This window comes from Gambusia affinis, linkage group LG20 (genome assembly GCF_019740435.1).
Source record: "Gambusia affinis linkage group LG20, SWU_Gaff_1.0, whole genome shotgun sequence".
NCBI lineage: Eukaryota > Metazoa > Chordata > Actinopteri > Cyprinodontiformes > Poeciliidae > Gambusia > Gambusia affinis.
The window spans coordinates 16661338-16679931 of NC_057887.1; the positions used below are offsets into that span (position 1 = coordinate 16661338).

General features: G+C 36.6%; 1 protein-coding gene across 1 annotated transcript; it reads left to right on the top strand.

Moving 5' to 3' along the window:
* The first annotated feature begins 2544 nt into the window (after nt 1–2544).
* LOC122823345 (zinc finger CCHC domain-containing protein 24-like) lies at nt 2545–17849 on the top strand. The gene is made up of 4 exons (XM_044102851.1): nt 2545–2986; nt 4535–4735; nt 16337–16501; nt 16938–17849. Exons 1-4 carry the CDS (start codon nt 2786–2788, stop codon nt 17049–17051), a joined length of 681 nt encoding a protein of 226 aa, XP_043958786.1. The 5' UTR covers nt 2545–2785; the 3' UTR covers nt 17052–17849.
* The last annotated feature ends 745 nt before the right edge of the window (nt 17850–18594 follow it).

Below are 18594 nucleotides of genomic sequence, written 5' to 3' on the forward strand. Positions count from 1 at the left end.
CTACGTTCCAAAGAAGGCAAATTATTATTTTTGTAACACAATTTTTTTTTTTTTTTTTTTTTTTTTTTTTTTTTGGAGATTGCTCACATGAACTGCAAAAATATTTCTTTGTTTTTTTTGTTTAAAAGTTTAAAGTTTAAGATCAGGATTATTCTCATTGTATTTTAAGGCATTGTTATTGAACACAATGTCCTCAAAGGCTAAGTTGGAGGAGTTCCTTCTGTGTGTCTCTGATGAGGACAAGCAGCTGTTCAACATTGAGAAAGAACTTATTTTGTTTGACTCCATCCATCCATCCATTTTCTAACACCTTTTGTCCCTAGTGGGGACGGGAGGGTTGCTGGTGCCTATCTCCAGCTAACGTTTCGGGTGAGAGGTGAGGTACACCCTGCATAGGTCACTAGTCTGTCATGGGGCAACACAGAGACAGACAAGACAAACAACCATGCACACACACACGCACGCACGCGCGCACACACACACACACACACGCACACATACACACACACACACACACACACACACACACACACACACGCACGCACGCACGCACGCACGCACGCACACACACACACACACACACACTATTTTGTTTGACTTTGTTTAAATTTGAAGGTAGATACTGCTCCCATTAGTTAAATATTTACCCTGATCAGAGCTGAAGAAGGACCAAAGAAGTGATGAAATACTTGATGTAGGAACAGAAATTAAATAAATTCAAAAGAATTTATTACATGAAGAATCCAAATCCTGAATTAACATACTATTAACATAACTTAGTAGTATTAATAAGAAAAGTGAAAGAAACACAGCTGTAAAATAAGCTGAAAAAGAGTCAAAGGTCATACTAAAAGTAGAATAACACTCACGTAAATTTAAATTTGGGGTGTTATGTGATCAGCCAACACAAAGTAGTAATTTATTGTGAATGAATGGAAAACTACAGTTTTAAAATATTTAGTGTTGTATGGTGGACCCATGTGCAGAGATATTTGCAATGTGAGCAGAGTCTTTAAGAATGAACAAAGAAAGCTTACAACAAATGACTGGTGAGATCATGGAGAAAGAACTGGGAACCAGACAAAGTAACAGATGAGCATAGAAAGTTGACAGAGAAATCAGCTAATAACCAGGCTTAAAAACTCTGAGGAAGGAACGGAAATGACAGGGACGCCAGAGGAACTAATCAGAGTGAAGAGGAAACAGCTGAAGCAGTGGATGATGAGGCATGGTTACTGAAAAGCATCAGTGTAAATGCACTTTGCACTAATATGCATAGTGCTTTATAACACTATGCAATGTAATGTGACCGGCCAACACAAAAAGCATGCATTTATCCCTATTTGATTTTATTAGTTGCATCCAACTGCCAACAGATGTGCCTTTGTCAGCAGGTAAAGTCCACCTATATATTTTCAATCATCATATAAATACAGCCATTCTATAAATGCTTCAGAGATTTGTTAGACAATGAACAAACAGCATCAATAAGACCACTGACAGGACAGGACAACTATTTGTTGTGAAATTTACAAATTGGGCCTTTATAGAAAAGTGTCAAGAAGGAAGGCACAGTTGGAAAAAAAAACAAAACAACACATTGGGGGTCTATATATATATATATATATATATATATATATATATATATATATATATATATATATATATATATATATATATATATATATATATATATATATATATATATAATAACACCTTATACAGTATAGACCAAAAGTTTGGACACACTTTTCGTCTGTACTGTATAAATGTATAGTGCTATGTTTTTGGTATTAATATACTAATAATATTAGTGTTTTAATACTAATATTATTATTACTATTATAAACAAGTTAAAAATTTTCTTCCATTATCAGTTTACTATCTAATTTGCACTAAATCTTTTTGGACTGATTGAAGAAGCCAGAGCACCAGAGAGAACCTGAAACAAAGAACCAACCAAAGGAGATGATTGTTGATTTCAGGAGGAACATGATTAGATCAAATTCTGTTTCCATCATGGGAGAAGAAGTTGAGGAATATAAACACCTCTGTGTTCATCTGGACTGGAGATCCAACAGTGAAGCGTTTATAAAAGGCACAGAGGAGACTGGACTTCTGGAGGAAGTCTGATGCTGAGAGCATCATCTGCCAGGCAAGGCAAGGCAACTAAATAAAGTTGCCTTGCCTATACATACATACATAGGCCTACATATATATATATATATACATACATACATACATACATACGTACATACATACGTACATATATATGCATGTATAATTTCTGAACACTAGATGGCAGCAGTGCGCTATTTGCGCAGAGAGCCCTGTGTCGTATTCTGATTTACTTTTTAATTATTATTCACCAGCTTTGTCAGTAAAAAGTATCTTCAGCAAACACATGGTGGGTCATTATTAATTTAACCCTATAATTTAGAACATTTGCTTGGCATTTAAAATTAAAATATGTTTTGACACGTAATTTAACTGTAAAATCACTAGTTTCGGATTGTCTGTAGAGGTGTGGCAAGGAAACTGTGAACACACGAGGAATCTCCTGTAGTTGCTGTCACGCCACCCTGAAACCTGGCATTCAGGCTGCGGCTCCTCCAGCCTAACACAGTGCATCCCGTTTTATGGAGATCCTCTCATGGCTCCATACAAGTGAACACAGAGGAAATTCACATACAGTAATCCGGACCACAGGGATGACTGAACGAATCCCGGGGGCTCTGTTTCAGTAAGAGACGCAGTCACGCAGCTGTCCTCCTTCAGGGACGACATGATGTCTGCAATAGAGACCGGCTTGTACCAACCCGCTCAGCTGCTCAGCTGGGTGTACATGTCCTTGCAGGACGCCCCGGGCAGCGCTATCGATGGCGTTAAGGTCGAGTCGGACTCCTCCACTCGGGACGGGACGGAACGCATCGCGGCTGATCTGAACTCCAACTATCTCAGCAACTTCTTCCATCTGAACACTGAGGTACATCATGAAGCGATCACAATGATTCACACTTTGAATGGATGTTTTACGATTTGCATAACTTTTTTTTTTTTTTTAGCCATACAAAAAGAAAAAAAAAAATCTGTTCTCACCTGTTTCAAGCCTTTCTTGGATCGCAATGTATAGTGGGAAATATTTCAATATGCGTTTTGTGCCCAAATGTCCACAGACTTCTGGTGTCAATATGTGCAAGGTTTTTGGGCCTCACCCTTGGTCAGTCGAATTTGCACTGAAGAAGACAAATATACAAAGGGAAATTGAGGCATTTAAGTTTATAATTTTTATGGTTTTACTTTTTGTCACACTTGAACACATCTATTTTAATATCTGCCTACTTAAACCATTTTAATATCTGTGAAAAACAGCAAGACTAAAACAAAAAGCAATATATCATCAATAAATGATGTTTTCATTTATGAAGTGAGTAAAAAGCAACTTGACCCTATGTAATTGCCCGTCTTGGGTGGAGAGAAAAAAACGAATCAGAACCAGTCATCCAGCAATATGTAGGCTAAATAATCTCCAAAAGCAGCAAGTCATGACCTTATCAGTCTGGAAAGGGACAGAAATATCTTTTTAAGGTGCCAGAACTCCATCATCCAGAAATAGAGAACTGTAGTTCTAGATGACTTGGATTATACTGAATTTTGAAGAAAAAAAAATCCTGCAAAGAACAGTTGGTCATCAACATTTAAGTGTGACTAAAAATCAAAGAGAATAAATCTGCAACAGGGCAAATACACCACTCTAAATTTGACAGCTAATATAAACCGAGTAAAGTAATAAAATCCAGGACAACAGAATGAATGCACATGTCCATAATGCCTTCAGATTAAACAGACAGTATCTCCAGGCTTGTCTTGATGTTTTTCCCCACGGTGCCATAGCACCCATCTCCTCCACAGGCACAAAGATGCTGATTATGTCCTGTCATTAGGACCAGTTGGAGTAATGCATGACAAAGACATTTTGTTCTTACGAGGAAATAGACACTATTGGGTCACACAGTGAACAGCAGAGAGTACACATCTGCAGAAATTCAAAAACTGCTGGGTTTCAGCATTGCAGGGAAAAACAGGGTAATCAATCTGGGTGACGGATGGGACAAAGCATGCAAAATGCTCTTCTACTGCAAAGTCACAACAATGAGTTTTTGTAATTGGGGATACAGGCAGTTCTTCTGTGCAGAGCTGAGATAAATAGCGCTCTAAAGCAATGTTTCTCAACCTTCTCCAGTGACTACCAAATTTTACGAGGATTATCATCATAAAACAGCAATACATTTCTGTTATGAAATCATCCCCGCTACAACACTTGGTGTTGGCAGTGTCATGATGTGGTGGGCACCACTCCATGTTGTTTACATCTCTTAACTATCATGATGACACAGGTGTCCGGGGCGACAGTTTAGAGGTTAATTATGCATTCCCGGTGTGTTCAGAAGTATTTCTAAGTTTCACATGGCATGAATATATACATAAATAAACCCATCATAAACCTATTTTTCCATCTTCCTTTTCCTTACAGGCTTTGACTAAAAGTTTCTACAAAAACTCCTCTCAATATGGGTCCTTCAGTAACATCGTTGACGGACTGAACTCTCTGGCAGACCACTTCTCAGATCTCTCTCTGTCCCCTGAAACGCACAAACCCAGCAAAAGGCCGCCACCCAACTACTTGTGCCACCTATGCTTCAACAAAGGACACTACATCAAAGACTGCCCTCAGGTGAGGCGTGTGTGATGCTGCACATCAGGCAGTAGTAGACCTGTGAACAGCCTAATGTGAAACAGCTTGTGCAATTGTGTGGGCCATTTGAGCTGTTTGTCAAATACTTTAAAGCTCTTTGTAGAACATATGAAGTGATGTAACGTTAGAAAAATAGATCAAAAGGATTTGACTATGTTCATGAAAGAGTCTAAGATTGAATCCTCCTGGTTTCTTGCACATGCAGGTCTTCGCCCCAGCTCTCATTATTCTGAATTTTAACTCTGATATAAGAATATAATTTGTGCATTATTCTTTTCAGTGCAAAATAGTTTCTTCAGCACATATTTGAGTTAGATAGACTAGGGCAGGCTGGTAATGAGCAGCAGATGCCAGATTGGATCTGGGAGGCAGCCTTAATGAAAGATGATAGGTTCCTCTGTAGAACTAGGCAAGACCTCCACTCTAAACATGAAAGTAATGTTACCTTAGCTTTATGTGCAGCTGTGGTTCCTCATTGATCATGCTCTCAGGGAAGTCCTTGACATTTGTAAGGTGTAATGGAAACAATTAGACGGTGAATATGATTTTTGCGTATTTGCGTAGTCTAAACTTAAACAGTCTCCCAGCATGTTTATCTGCTATAACAAAAATAATCTTTGTCTGATGTAAGTCTTTTAAGGAATGACTGTTTTGTCTGTTTAAGTTCTTGCCGTGGGATCTCAACTTGATCTAAGTCTAGACATTTCCTTAAAGACAAGGACTTGTTGGTGCACTTCATTTCATATGTGCTTGACCTCAATATAAAGAAAAATGTGTCTGTCAGACTTTCTCCTTCTGATTTTCTGCTATGGAGAAAAATTCATGGTTCTATAAATTATAGCCCTCTGTTTCCCAAAACAACAAAGCTGCCACAGACCATCACAAAACCAACTTGCTTGACAGCTTTTTCATGGTTCTTTTTCTGAAATGCTACTAATTTTGCATTAGACATGATGAAACATAATGTTTCAAAAAGACATTATTTTTTGTAAGAACCAAACAATATGAGATTTTATGAGTTAGGTCCAGGGTTGTTTTTTTAACTAACTTTGGAGTGGTTCAAGCCCGCTGGATTCCTCTTTAGAGCTGCCAGCCTCGTTAACTGACTTCTTACACATCTGCTATCACCAAAAGTGCATTATTGCAAAATAGTTTTCACTACTTGTTCTTTTCATTGCAGGAAACAACCACAACAAAACAACAAAAAGTAAAATGTTTTTGTTTTTGGCTTTTGAGGCTGCGGTTTTGTCTTCAAAGCAGAGAATAATGATCCACTTCCATACAGAATGCAGGTTTTGTGGGAATGTAAGGAAGGAGGAGAAACAGTTTTACAGCGAACTTATATGTTCACAACTATGAACATGTGCCTGTGTCTGTGAAAATAAGATGCTATCTTGAAAGCTGTAGTAATAAACAGTTCATTTTCACTTCTGGTGGTTTATATCTTCTTAAATTGTTCCCATGCGCAAAAGAACAACAAAAAAAGATGTTTTTTTATGAACATGTATTTTGTTCATGAAAAAGATGTATAACGTCTTTAGTATTTGGCAATTTCAATTCATATGCTTTGGTAATATGGTACCTTTTTTCACATGAGTGCTAAAGACTGATGGCCTCTTACTCCATTTATGCAGTCATTGTGCCAATGATGGAACCCACAACTTGTTTGGTTTAAGGGTATTTGGTTCTTCACCTGTGCGGCCAGGTTGGTATGGAGAATTTGTTTCATGTAATGAATTAATCATCATTTCAAAACCTAATTTAGTATTTACTCAGGTTATTCTTGCCTGACATTAAAATGTGTTAGAAGACTTGAAAGGGAAGGAATACGCTGTAAATGGCGCTGTAACTGTTCAAAAGGCAGATTTTTATTCATGCAAAATGGCATGCCGTGTTTGCAATAATCAGACTGACAATCTTTGCAGCTGGAACTGATTTGTAATGGAGTTATAGTAATCAAGAACCAAAGATTGTTACTCGGATAAGAAAAGGAAGTACAGCTCTTACCAAGCACTAACTGCCTGCTTCTTTGATGAAGCCTCAAATGAGGCTACAAAAGTCAATGTACCAGTAAATGCTTTTTGTGTTGTGTTCTCTTGCACTTAAAACCATAAGAGATGTCTTAAGTCAACAGTACCACTCTGAAAAGCTGGGTTATTTGCTACAGGGACAGATTAAGACACTAAAGGTTGTATCTCCTTTACACACACATCTTTTGAAATGTGCAATATCTGGAAACCATTCCTGCGATCTTTGTTTGAGTTCTCCTTTAGAAAGATTATGTCACATATTTTGTCATGTGTTTTTAATAATTCCAATCAAAGAAGATGATTGTGGCATTACAGTCACGACAGAAGGTCTCGTCAGTTGAAGCCGCAACAAACCGAGGCTATAACTAATGAACAATATGCTTTTTGTTCATGTTGACTGGAATCTGAAGTATTTTGAGCTTGAAATAGCTGAAATCATTCATTGGGTGGGCTTTTGATGTCTTATTGCAAAAAAGGATGCAAAAATATTTGTTAAAGTTTATTTTGCAATTTAAAAAAAGTTTGTAAAATAATGCTTATATTTTAAATCCGGTCAAACTATTATTTAAGGCAATTATGTTTCAGTTATTGTTTGCTAGTAAAGTAGCTGAAGCCTGCTCCTGGTAAGATAATACAGAAAAGTCACAGTGCTGACAGTAAATGGGTGTAGGGTGGGAAGGGCTTGGAATAAATAAGTGGAGTATTGTTTCTGTGGAACCAAAGGTCAGGAAGTCAGCCGCATTGTTCGCACATCTCCGTTGGCCGGAGTCATCTCCGTCTCTCTCTGCTAGAACTGAGAAGCAACCATCAGACATGACATTCGCAAACAACCAAAGCAGCTGCCCGGAGACCGCCAGATCAGCTGGGTGTTTTTGGAAACACTGGGTAGTGCAGGAAGAGGGTGTATGTCTTTACAGCTACAGTTTAATCATATTTGAATGGAGGGAAGAGCCTGCCTGGATAATCAGTCCGAACAAGGAAACTTCTGATAACTGCAGAAGGAATTCCATGATTTATTTTTGGTCTTTGAAAGTGATCAGAGATATTTAAAGTCATAACTTGCTTGCTGTGTTGGTTTTTCTATACCTTACCATAACATCTGGTTTATTTGCTAAAAAGTTCAAATTTGGAGTCATTTAACCAGAGGGCCTTCTTTGCCAGACCTGCTGTGTCCCTGCATGGCTTATGCCAAATTGAAAAGACATTTCTTATGGTTTTCTTTCAACAGTGGTTTTCTACTTGCCACTTGTCAATACTGGTTATACTGGGTTAAAAGAGGGGAAAATACAAATGCAAGCCACACTTTCTTATTTTTATACCTAAAAGTTGTAGCCTCTGTATTATCCTTCCACTTTACAATGATGGACTACTATGTGTTGGTTTATCACATAAAATCACAATAAAGTAGCAAAGAAAGACAAGAATAGTCCTGAATGGAGCCATATTATTGTACCATATGGCTCAGGTCACATTTAACAAGTGATGCTGCTTGATGTTGGTATTTTATATTCTTTGAATAAATCTCTATTAAATATAAAATATGTGTTTAGTTGTCTTTAAACAATTACCTTCATTCTAGGTCTTTACCTCTCACAGGACGTAAATGTTTAGCTTTGCAGAGTGGAAACAGGTGGGGAAATCCTTACTTAGCTCTGCCAAGCATTTATCGTTTTTTTTTCTTTTTTCAAAAAAGTCCCCAATTATTTATTATTTATTATCCACAAAGCAATGCCAAGAATATAAATGAGTAATTGTTTTCTAACCTAAGCAAAGTACATGGGGGTCTTAGAAACATGAAACACAACATAGCTAGTTTCTATGGCAACCAGTGCAGCTGCCAACTTAGGCATCACAATGTGATGATGATTTTTCAGTTTATCCTGTTGCGGTTTTGGTTTCAACTCACTGGAGAATTTGTTTGTGAACATTTTGAAAAGTCAAATGGTTGAATGGACTGTATTTATCTGCACTGACTGACCTGGGATCAGGTTGGAGTCTATATTTCATGCAAAGAAAATTGGCACACATTCTTTGATGGATTTCAGTTACACTTTCTTTTAGGGACTTAGGCTTTTTCTTCTTTTGAAAACAGGATATTTGTTGAATTCATAGGTTAGTGAGAATTTCTGCCTATTCATGTAGAAATTTCTAAAGTAAGACTCTGTTAGAGCTTTTAATATCTCACCTCCAAGATGAATCTGTTGGTGAGGAACCAAGACCAAATTGGACTTTTAAAATCTAAAAAACAACTCCAACCTAAAAAATGTCAAAGTAGTTTACATGAGATCTTTTTTATTAAATCACATTTTATATTATTATCACAATAAAACATTGGAACACAACGCACAAAACATTCACAGCAATGACACGAGCATAAATAATTAGAAAAAAACCCTAAATTATACCAAATACCGTAACACTGATAGTTGCAGCAAAATACAAAAACAAAAAATCATCATAATATTAACTCAAAGTAAAACATAAAAGTAAAATTTATTTGTATTTTCAATCTAAACCTTTTTAGACCAAGAGTGCATTTTTGAGCAATTTGATAAGTGCACCATATTTTCCAGCCATGTGCCTAAAAGTAGATGGGATTAGTCAGAGTTCTTCCTTTGACTTTTCAACTTCATCTAAAATATCTAAACTACTGTCTGCTAATGAAGGCATTTTTATTAAATGTAATCTTAGTACAGCTGTCATTGCAGGTTCGTGGGCGGTGGTCAGTATTTCTAGCAGGACCACAAAGGCGATGTCAAACAACCATGCACACACGCATTTAGAAAGATCAGTTAACTTAGCGGTAATGTTAGATCTAAATAGAATTTAACTTAATGTTAAACTTTAATGCAACACTTATTTCTGCTGTTTTGTTTTTTGTTGTTCTTACTCCCACTGATAGCTGCTTTAGCTGTCTTATCGGTTCCCTGTAAGCTGTCTGTTGTTGTTTTTGCCACCAATACGCTGAGGACGGCGAGTGAGATAGAGAAAACCCTGGAATGTGGGGGAGATAGAGACTCCCTTTGATAAACTGTGTCTGTCATCTCTCTGCACTAATGAACTTACCCAGGGGTTTGTGGGTTTAACTGTTTAAAACGAGTTACACAAACTGAACTACCCTAAAATCTTAGGTGCAACTCAAAGGTTCACAAAAAATAAAGTTTCAGTGCCGTAACTACACATCAAGATCATAACCTAAAACCCTGCACAGGACTGAGGCTTCTTGACTTTTTTTTATTTAATATTAATGACATTGTTTGCATTTATGCATAATCTTTGAGTTATTTAGAGCAAATGTTCATTCCTTAAATCTTTTCTGTTCTTTTTGGAACTAAAAATAGTAATATGTTTTCCTATACTGAAATGTTTGCTGTTGACTCCAATTCAAAGTGCATTTTTTGATGAAACACTGCTACTCAATTTCTAATTATTTTGTTTATTTGTGCTGGTGTTGATATTACACATATTCCATTGTTTCTTTCTAGGTCAAGATATTTTTTTAATCATAGAAAGACTACCGATTTAAATAGTTTGAATAAACTGTTTTTCCCAATTTTTTTATCAACAAAAAAAACAAAACATAAAGTTCGATCATTATCAATTCTACTGTCAATCTGTCACCCTTAGGAAACATATATATATATATATAAATGCGGATAAATTTTGTTTCTATGGATATTTTAGAATAGGAAAATATTAACTTTTTTAAAAGAAACTTCAGTATCTAAAATGGTCAGTTGGTATCATATGGTTTGTTGTTTCAACTTTAGTTTCATCTAATCTGTTTGATTAGTTCCTTACTGTGTATTTTTTATTTATTTAACCATTTAGGCTTTTCCTTGTGTCACTTCATTTATTCTCACAAATAAAGTGACATGAATGAACAAAGTATTTCATTCTGTTTTATTCCAGGTTCAAGACTTTTTTCCCCTTATCATATTTTTTCTTTCTGTTCACCTTCAGCCTGCCATTGCTCTCTCAGGTGTTCATTATGTCTTTCTTCCCTTGCACTGGCTCCTTCCCCAGCTGCACTCACTCATCATTAAACACCTCTGGTTTCTTTGTCACTTCAACTCCACCTCATCAACTCCCCGGTCTCATCGTTCTCCTCTAGTTCCTACTGTTGCTCTTCTTTGCACTCTCCCCATGTTTCAGGTTTTTAGTTTGTGTAAGTTTTGCCTTTTCTCATTAAATTATGGGTCATATTCCATTCTCCTGTTTGCATTTTGGTCCTGCTCCTAATGCCGCATGACAGTTAGTGGCTTAAAATAGAAAATAATGAAGTCAAAAACAACTTTGAGAATAAGAAATTGGGGGAAGAAATGTTGCAAATGCTTCTATGGTAGTCTTTCCAAAAAAAATAAAAAATCACTTTTGTGTCCAAATGACGCAGGAGGAGCCAAAGCTGCATAGAGCCAAAAATGGTTAAATGTGTTATCTTTGATTTCATTTTGCCTGACATATATGGGTACACAAATAAATGGAGCAAAAATTTAACTGAACACATTTTCTTCACTAAACCTTCTGACCTTCTTTAAATGCTCATGTTTCCAATTTGACTTTTCTTTGTCTGCCAGCCCACCTGCCCCTGCCATTCACTCTTTGTGAAACACAATGCTGGTTTACAGCTGTATATGTCATCAGCATGAAGCTTAGTCTGACTCCAGACTGAGCAGAGTGCATACTGGCAGCAAAATCTTTCTCCCAGTAAAAGAACTGATGTGGGAGAAATGGACACTAAGAAGCATAATTTGTGTGACTGTGTGTATGTGGGAATCAGCTGGGTTAAAGATTTTCTTTTTTAAGTTGTTCTAATCCTGTCAGGAATTGGAATGTGCAAGCTTAGAGAAAGATTGGGCCAAGAATGGCATTTAATACATTAATGTGTCTGTAAGAAGAACTTATGGCCTTGAATTGTGAAACTAAAGTATTTAAGTCAAAGTCATTATGAAAAGAACTGGCAGTATCAACCAGGATGAACAGTAGTGCAAGCAATAGCAGTATTGGCTTGGTCTGGTGTATTAAACTGTTAAATTTCTGTTATTAATGGCTAATAACATTAACTATATAAAAGGTGAGAAATGTAATTTATGGCCAGTTTGGCAATTATTTATTCTGTATGTTCAGAAATAAAAAGCCTGTTAGAGAGTGCAAATAAGTTTTCATGTATATTTAATCTAGAGAAATAGTTGGGGGTACTATTAACTGTTACTCAAGTTACGGTATTTTGTGAAAAGCTTACAATATGGCAATAGGGGATTTATTTTTATTTACGCCATTCAAATAACGTACTGAAATATAATTTAGCATAAAAAAATATTCTGCTGCAGTTAGCCACATTTATGAGGGCCAGTAGCAATTCTTAAGCCTAAGTGTCATGTTAAAGGAAAAAAAAAATCTGTCTACAATTAATCAATATATATATATATATATATATATATATATATATATATATATATTTTAAAACTGACGTTCATTTACTTTTTGTCAAAACCATAGAAACTCTGTTATTTAACTTGGATTAGGAGTCAGAACAGATGGACCTGCTGCAGCTGATGTCAGTCCAGGCATGCATGTGGATGGAGTTTTGTTTCAGTGATAGCTGTGTTTCTCCATCATACTGTGGGGGTCTGATACAAATTAAACTCAGTAAGAGAGAGAGAGAGAGAGTGAGCACTCAGGGTTTGTTAGTGTTGAGTAATTGACCGCATGGTGTCCCGTGGGTCCCTGTTAACCAGGTTGAACGCCTCATAGAAGCATGAGAGTGAATGACCTAAAGAGAAAGGTGTGTGGGCGTGTGTGTGTGTCGGAGGGGGGATTTGGACTGGTCCATTGTTTGTCCTGATGATTTCCAGATGATGGTAACCACCTCCGGGGCCTCTCTCACTGGGGTGAATGGATTTTGTCCAATTTTATCTGCTGCAGCTTCAAAATCCCTTTATATTTGCTGCTCTGAATTTAAAGCGCCAGATAGGATTTGTGGTTGGTTTGCCATTTTAGTTCATCACATAAGTTTTCAACCTTCACCCGATTGTCCAATCCATTTTCTATGTTTGCGGCGAACATTGGGAGCAACTACAAGTTTGCTACCCTTTTTCAGAACGTCATGCCTTCCCCAGAAAGACGAAACGCCTATAATGTCTTCAGTAGCCAAACATTTACGCATTTTGTTTGTTTCAGGTCCTGTAAATGATTGAGCTGCACAAGTTTTACCAGGTATTTGTGTTTAGCACACAACAACCAAACTGAGTTCTTAAACTCTGATCGTATTTGAAATGCAATGCAAATCTATTCATACACATTGAACTTTTGCAAATTTTGTGACCTTTAAACCACAAACGTTTATTATTTTATTGAATAATTACAACAAGATTTTGGGGTATGTCTTTGCTAGCTTTTTACATTAACCAGTGTTGTTAAATAGGTTAAGCTCAGTTAGTTTGGCTGGAGATCATCTGTTTACTCCAATTTTCAATCATTTACTCTGTTGTTTGTGCTTTGGTTTTTGTTTGTGTTTGCATTCTGATCATTTTTGGGTTGTTTATTGTTATTTGGATATTAGTGTATTCAAATCATTCCTCTGAGGTTGCTTCTTTATTTTTTTCTGTTCTCTGTGCATTTTTGTTCGTAACCTGGACTCCCTCCATTGGGGCTTAGAGACCCCAAACGTCCACCAATAGCGGAATTAATTGAGACCCTCCCCGAAAAACACTTTTACATGCCCATTTTAATAGTTCAAACACCAAAACTACTTTAACAATAATACACAGTGGAAACCATTTGGCACCTTCATAGAGGCACACATGCATGATCTTCTTTGTCTCCTCTTTTGGAGGTACAACCAATCAATGCCAAAGAAAAAGGACTGGTGTTCCGGGATTGGCTGCTTTGCAAATGCCAGCTAATAATTAGTCAAGCAGCATTATACAAAAGTATTATATCTTCCCAAGCTGCTTTTCCTTTTGAATATTTTACTTATTTCTCCAAAACAACAACAACAAAAAAACCCATCAACTAATAACTGAACTTTCCACAAATAATTTGAAGCTATGTTCCAGAAAAAAAAATCTACAAATAGGTAAATTTGTGAACAGGCATGGAGTGCGCTGTAATTCCCCACTCAACATTCTTTCCCAGCTGTTCAGCATTTTCCTGATCATACTCACCCGGTTCACATGTAACTATCAAACATATTCAGTATGTAGGCTAGTTGGTTTCTTTTCTTTCTGTTTGTTTCTATCTTCTGTTCCCCTGGGGAACAGAAGGTAGAAACCCTGGAAGATTCTCTGTTCTCATTAAATCCTCAAATCATTAACTTCCACATTTTTCTTTCTAACTGCCAAGCGCTATTATAATAATATGTTTTTTAAGTACTGAATGTTACTTTTTAGGTGAATTGTGAAAGCAATAGTTGTAATGAGTTTTACAAATAAGTATCTGAGTAAATTGAACTGAATTAGTTTCTTTTTTTTAAATAAGTTGAAGCCATTTACAATCATGTACTATTGTGTGTTGATGCATCTCAGAACATTCCAATAAAGTACAATGAAATTTGTGGTTGTAGCGAGACAAAACATGAAAATATATATTGCCCTTTTATGCAAGAAACTGTGTCTTGATGCCTGATCCTGCTTCTATTTATATTGCAATTACAAAAAGCCCTTCCTTCACTCAGCTTTCCCTGTGTTCCTTAAATGTCTCCACTGTGTCAGGTCAAAAGTGTGAGTTTCATTTGTTGGCTGTCAGTACGTGACATCTTTGATGGAACCTGTATAAACTCTCCAGTGTTTGATGGCTTTTGTTGCCCTGTGGGCTCCACAATTTAGGGACAGTCTGTTTGTTTTGCTCTGAAGAGTGAAAGCTGTTTCCTCCTGCAGGAAGATGATGAGCTGTCCACTGTCGCTGCAGGCGCCTGAGAAAGTGTGATCTTCTGTCAGATGTGAACCTCCCTGAAGTGCCTCATGGTGGCTGAATGATGCAAGCGCAAGCCTGAAAAGGCTTCTCTGAGACCCTGGCAGTCATAGGCTTGACATGTTTTGTTAACCAGATGCTGTCCTGGAATTGACTAAAATAATCTGTGATGTGTTGGAGGGGTGGGAGAAGGAAAGCTTTGTGCTGTGGAAAGTGCTTTGATGCGATGCAGATTCAGTCTGATGTTTTTAATTATAAGTGTTCATGATGAGGTTCTTTTTGTGGCTCAGTTTGGGATTTTTGTCATGTTCACAATGTGTAGAGTTCATCTGGGTTTTATTTCCTACCTCCTAAGATCTTTGCATTCTGATTGGGGGACTGCGTCCAGTTGGGAGGGATGACTTAGACCCAGAGGTATTTGTCCTATGGCATAGGGGCCCCTCCATTTGGCCCCCCCTTCTGGCTGTGGACTCTTTCACGGTCCCCTGGGACCACAGCTGGAGGAAGAAGGGTTATTTATAAAGGGGAAGCTTAAGCTCTTTGTTTTCCTTTGACAAATAAATTACAATATATTCTGAAAAAGAAAAAGTTTCCATAACTTTAAATCTCTCTGCACAATAAAATCTCTTCGTGTAATCTAAGGATTGCTCAGAACCATGAGGTTTAATTAGACATCAAAGCAGAGTGTGTTTCCTTTACTCCGATTGAGAAACCATAAATAATCATCTCATTCCAGAGACAAAACTTGACTCTCTTGACCACCAACAGGGCAGCTCTGGCTTCCCATTGCAATCACACAGAGCTTTGAATTGGCTCTGATCCAAAGAAACCAAACAGGTCCTTCAGTCTGCAGAGGAAGGTGGAGATAGGCAAAAGCTAAAATGTTTGCAAAGCTGTTGAAGGTTATGCCTCTCAGCTGGGCCCCACTGAAGCTCAGAGAAGAAAGTGTCTGTCAGTTACAGTGCATGGCAAAAAGTACCGTGATGTATTTTCTTGTGAAAACCAACAAAACGTAGTGCATAATTCTACACAATCTCCAAAGTTTTTGACAAAGAGTGGCATGCATTTTGTAAGCCATCTCAGTTTATCCTGAAACCCACAAATTTTATTTCTTTTCTTATTTAGTCTGACAAAAAATATTATAATAATCATGTTTGTGATTGTAAGAGGATGAAAAAAAATTTCTGAATATTTTCATGTCCAAGTTCAATTCAAATGAGTCCCAAATTAACAAATTACTCATTTTTCACATGCATTAGAAGAATAAAGTACATCAGATGTTAAGCATCTTGTGTTTTTTTAATCTGTACTATTGTACTATTTTAAGAAAACAATATTTATGCAAAAGTGCTTTTTTATTGTGTTGGCTGCAAAGTGTTTTTTCAACTTAGCTCCTGATGAGTTCTGATATTCTGCCAAAGCAGAGATACAAAGTGTTTCATTTTGTTTAAGCTTATAGTCTTTATTTATTAAATGTGCTTTAATACTATTGTTTTAATAGATTAAATTATGTTTTGTTTTACTTATGTAACAGATTAATCTCCTAAAGCTGTTTAGTATCATGTCTGTAAAATCTGCATTTTTACATATTTATCCAACAATGAGGTTTCTAGCAACTGTTTTTCCAATTGTTTTTCAGGCTCGACCCAAAGGTGAAGGGCTGACCCCGTACCAGGGAAAGAAGAGATGCTTTGGGGAATATAAATGCCCTAAATGCAAGAGGAAGTGGATGAGCGGCAACTCCTGGGCCAACATGGGACAGGAGTGTATCAAGTGCCACATCAACGTTTACCCTCACAAGCAGGTAAAAGTGAACATCTGAGTGTATTAGTAGTCTTGGCCAATTGAGTCATAACTCTTGCCCGTTGATTTTGTGATGTTAGAATTGGTGCCTGTTTCCAGCAACAAGGGCATTTTAGAGGAACCAACTTACCTAATGCTCATGTTTTTTGGAAAGACAAGAAAACAAATTTTTGTGGTGATTTTCAGAAGAATCGTTTTTCGCCTACCATATCTAACAATCTGAGAAACAATTACGTTTTAAGTGTGATAAACACTACTTTTAAAATAAATATTTTCCTTTCATTTTGTAATTTTTCCACTCCTATGTGTTGGTCTGTTCCATAAAATCACAATAAAGTGCATATGATTTTTTTGGCAGAAGCATGATCAAATGCAACGCAATGAAGCAAAGATTTACCTTTGTGAGCCCGTTTAGTGCATCGATTTCTTGCTTTCAGAGGCCTCTGGAGAAACCAGATGGGTTGGACGTGTCAGACCAGAGCAAAGAACATCCCCAGCACCTGTGTGAAAAATGCAAAGTCCTCGGCTACTACTGTCGCCGCGTGCAGTAGGACTCTCATCCTCTCCTTGCTCAGCATAGACTCCTTCAAAACATTCACCGTTCCATATTTTACCATTTAAAAAAAGTAATAATGAATCATTTCTGTACTGTAATGAATCTAACATAAGTCTCATGAAATAGGTTTTCTGGAAAATTCATCTCAGTGGAATGAGATACGTTCTTTTAGGTGACTGTTATCTTCATGTGAAATCTCATCTATTACCAAAGAACTGAATTACTGTGAATTTTAAACAAGATTATCGCTGTCTGTTTCTACATGACAGAAAGTTTCAGATCAAAAAGTCTTATACATGTTTGTATATTTCCAAACTAATTTACTGTAAATGTAATCATGTTTTCTGTATAAAATATGCAAGTCTTTACTAAGAAGTGTATACAGTATTAATGTGTTTCTGCTGTTATCAGTACTGGTGGGTACATCTTTTTTATGTTTTGCTGTGTATTACACATTTGAGATGAATATATTTGACTGTAACGTCAAGTCTTACTGTGATTGTTAGGAACACACCAACTTGGTGTTTCAGAATGATATACTTTATTAACATAGGAAGTTATAACAGATCTATAGAAGACACAGCGCAAGGAATACTCACCAAAGTGCCCTTTAGGATGTAAGATGGTACTTGTCGCTTGGGACCAAAAAAGGGATAAAAACCTGAAATGGAGCAGATTCGAGGCAATAAACACACATTTTACTGAAATCATAAAACAAATATGTGAAGTTCAAAATAATGTGCCTTATTTGAATAACAATAAACAAATCCCTTGAGTATTCTGACATTAAAACGCTGTGAGTGTGTTTATTTGTGTGTGGTTCAGTAAATAAAAAGTTTTGCATTCTTCTGTATTTCTGTGGATGCTAGAATTCATTTTCTTGGTTTTATGTTACCTTACATCTGGGCTTTAGATATCCACATGCTTGATTGAAATTTGATTCCTTTGCTTTGTAACTGTTTTTATTTTTACATTTAATTTTAAACTGATCAAAATCAAAAGAGTCAGTGACAAGGCTGAGAAGTGATACTTTCTGCTTAACTAAGCAGATGTTAAAACTTCTGAATGTTTCATTTGGGATTGAGTCTGGAAAACAAAAGCCAAGTTTTCCACTCTTTGTCTGGTAAACCTTTCCAGTAAAGTTTGCCAGACAAAAGCCAAAATAAATTCCAGCAGTGAATTTAAACAACAGTGTTTAAATTCAACACAGCTGATTTTAAACCCCACTCTATGTTTATTGATATTGTTAAAGATTTGTAAGAAGCCCAATTTCCCTTTGTTGTTTATTGCAATTAGCAACCGATGACTTAATATCACTTGGGAGAAATGAGACACTGATGCCCATTTCTCTTGCTCACTGTTCAAAACAGGAAAGACAAGTGAACATGCCATTCACGTAAAGCAAGAAACTCCCAAAATAATATTTTTTTTCTACATTTTTCTGTGAGATTATGTCGCTGTAGTAAAATCATTTAAGGCAATACATTACGATGGCCATTTTATACAACCACTGTCATAATGCAATGCACGAAAGAAAA

What these genes read in the sequence shown, in the direction of transcription:
- LOC122823345 (XM_044102851.1), top strand. Translation starts at nt 2,786, where the DNA reads ATGATGTCTGCAATAGAGACCGGCTTGTACCAACCCGCTCAGCTGCTC. An exon ending in TCTTCCATCTGAACACTGAG is followed by an intron (nt 2,987 to 4,534) that starts GTACATCATGAA and finishes TTTTCCTTACAG; the next exon opens with GCTTTGACTAAAAGTTTCTA. An exon ending in ACATCAAAGACTGCCCTCAG is followed by an intron (nt 4,736 to 16,336) that starts GTGAGGCGTGTG and finishes ATTGTTTTTCAG; the next exon opens with GCTCGACCCAAAGGTGAAGG.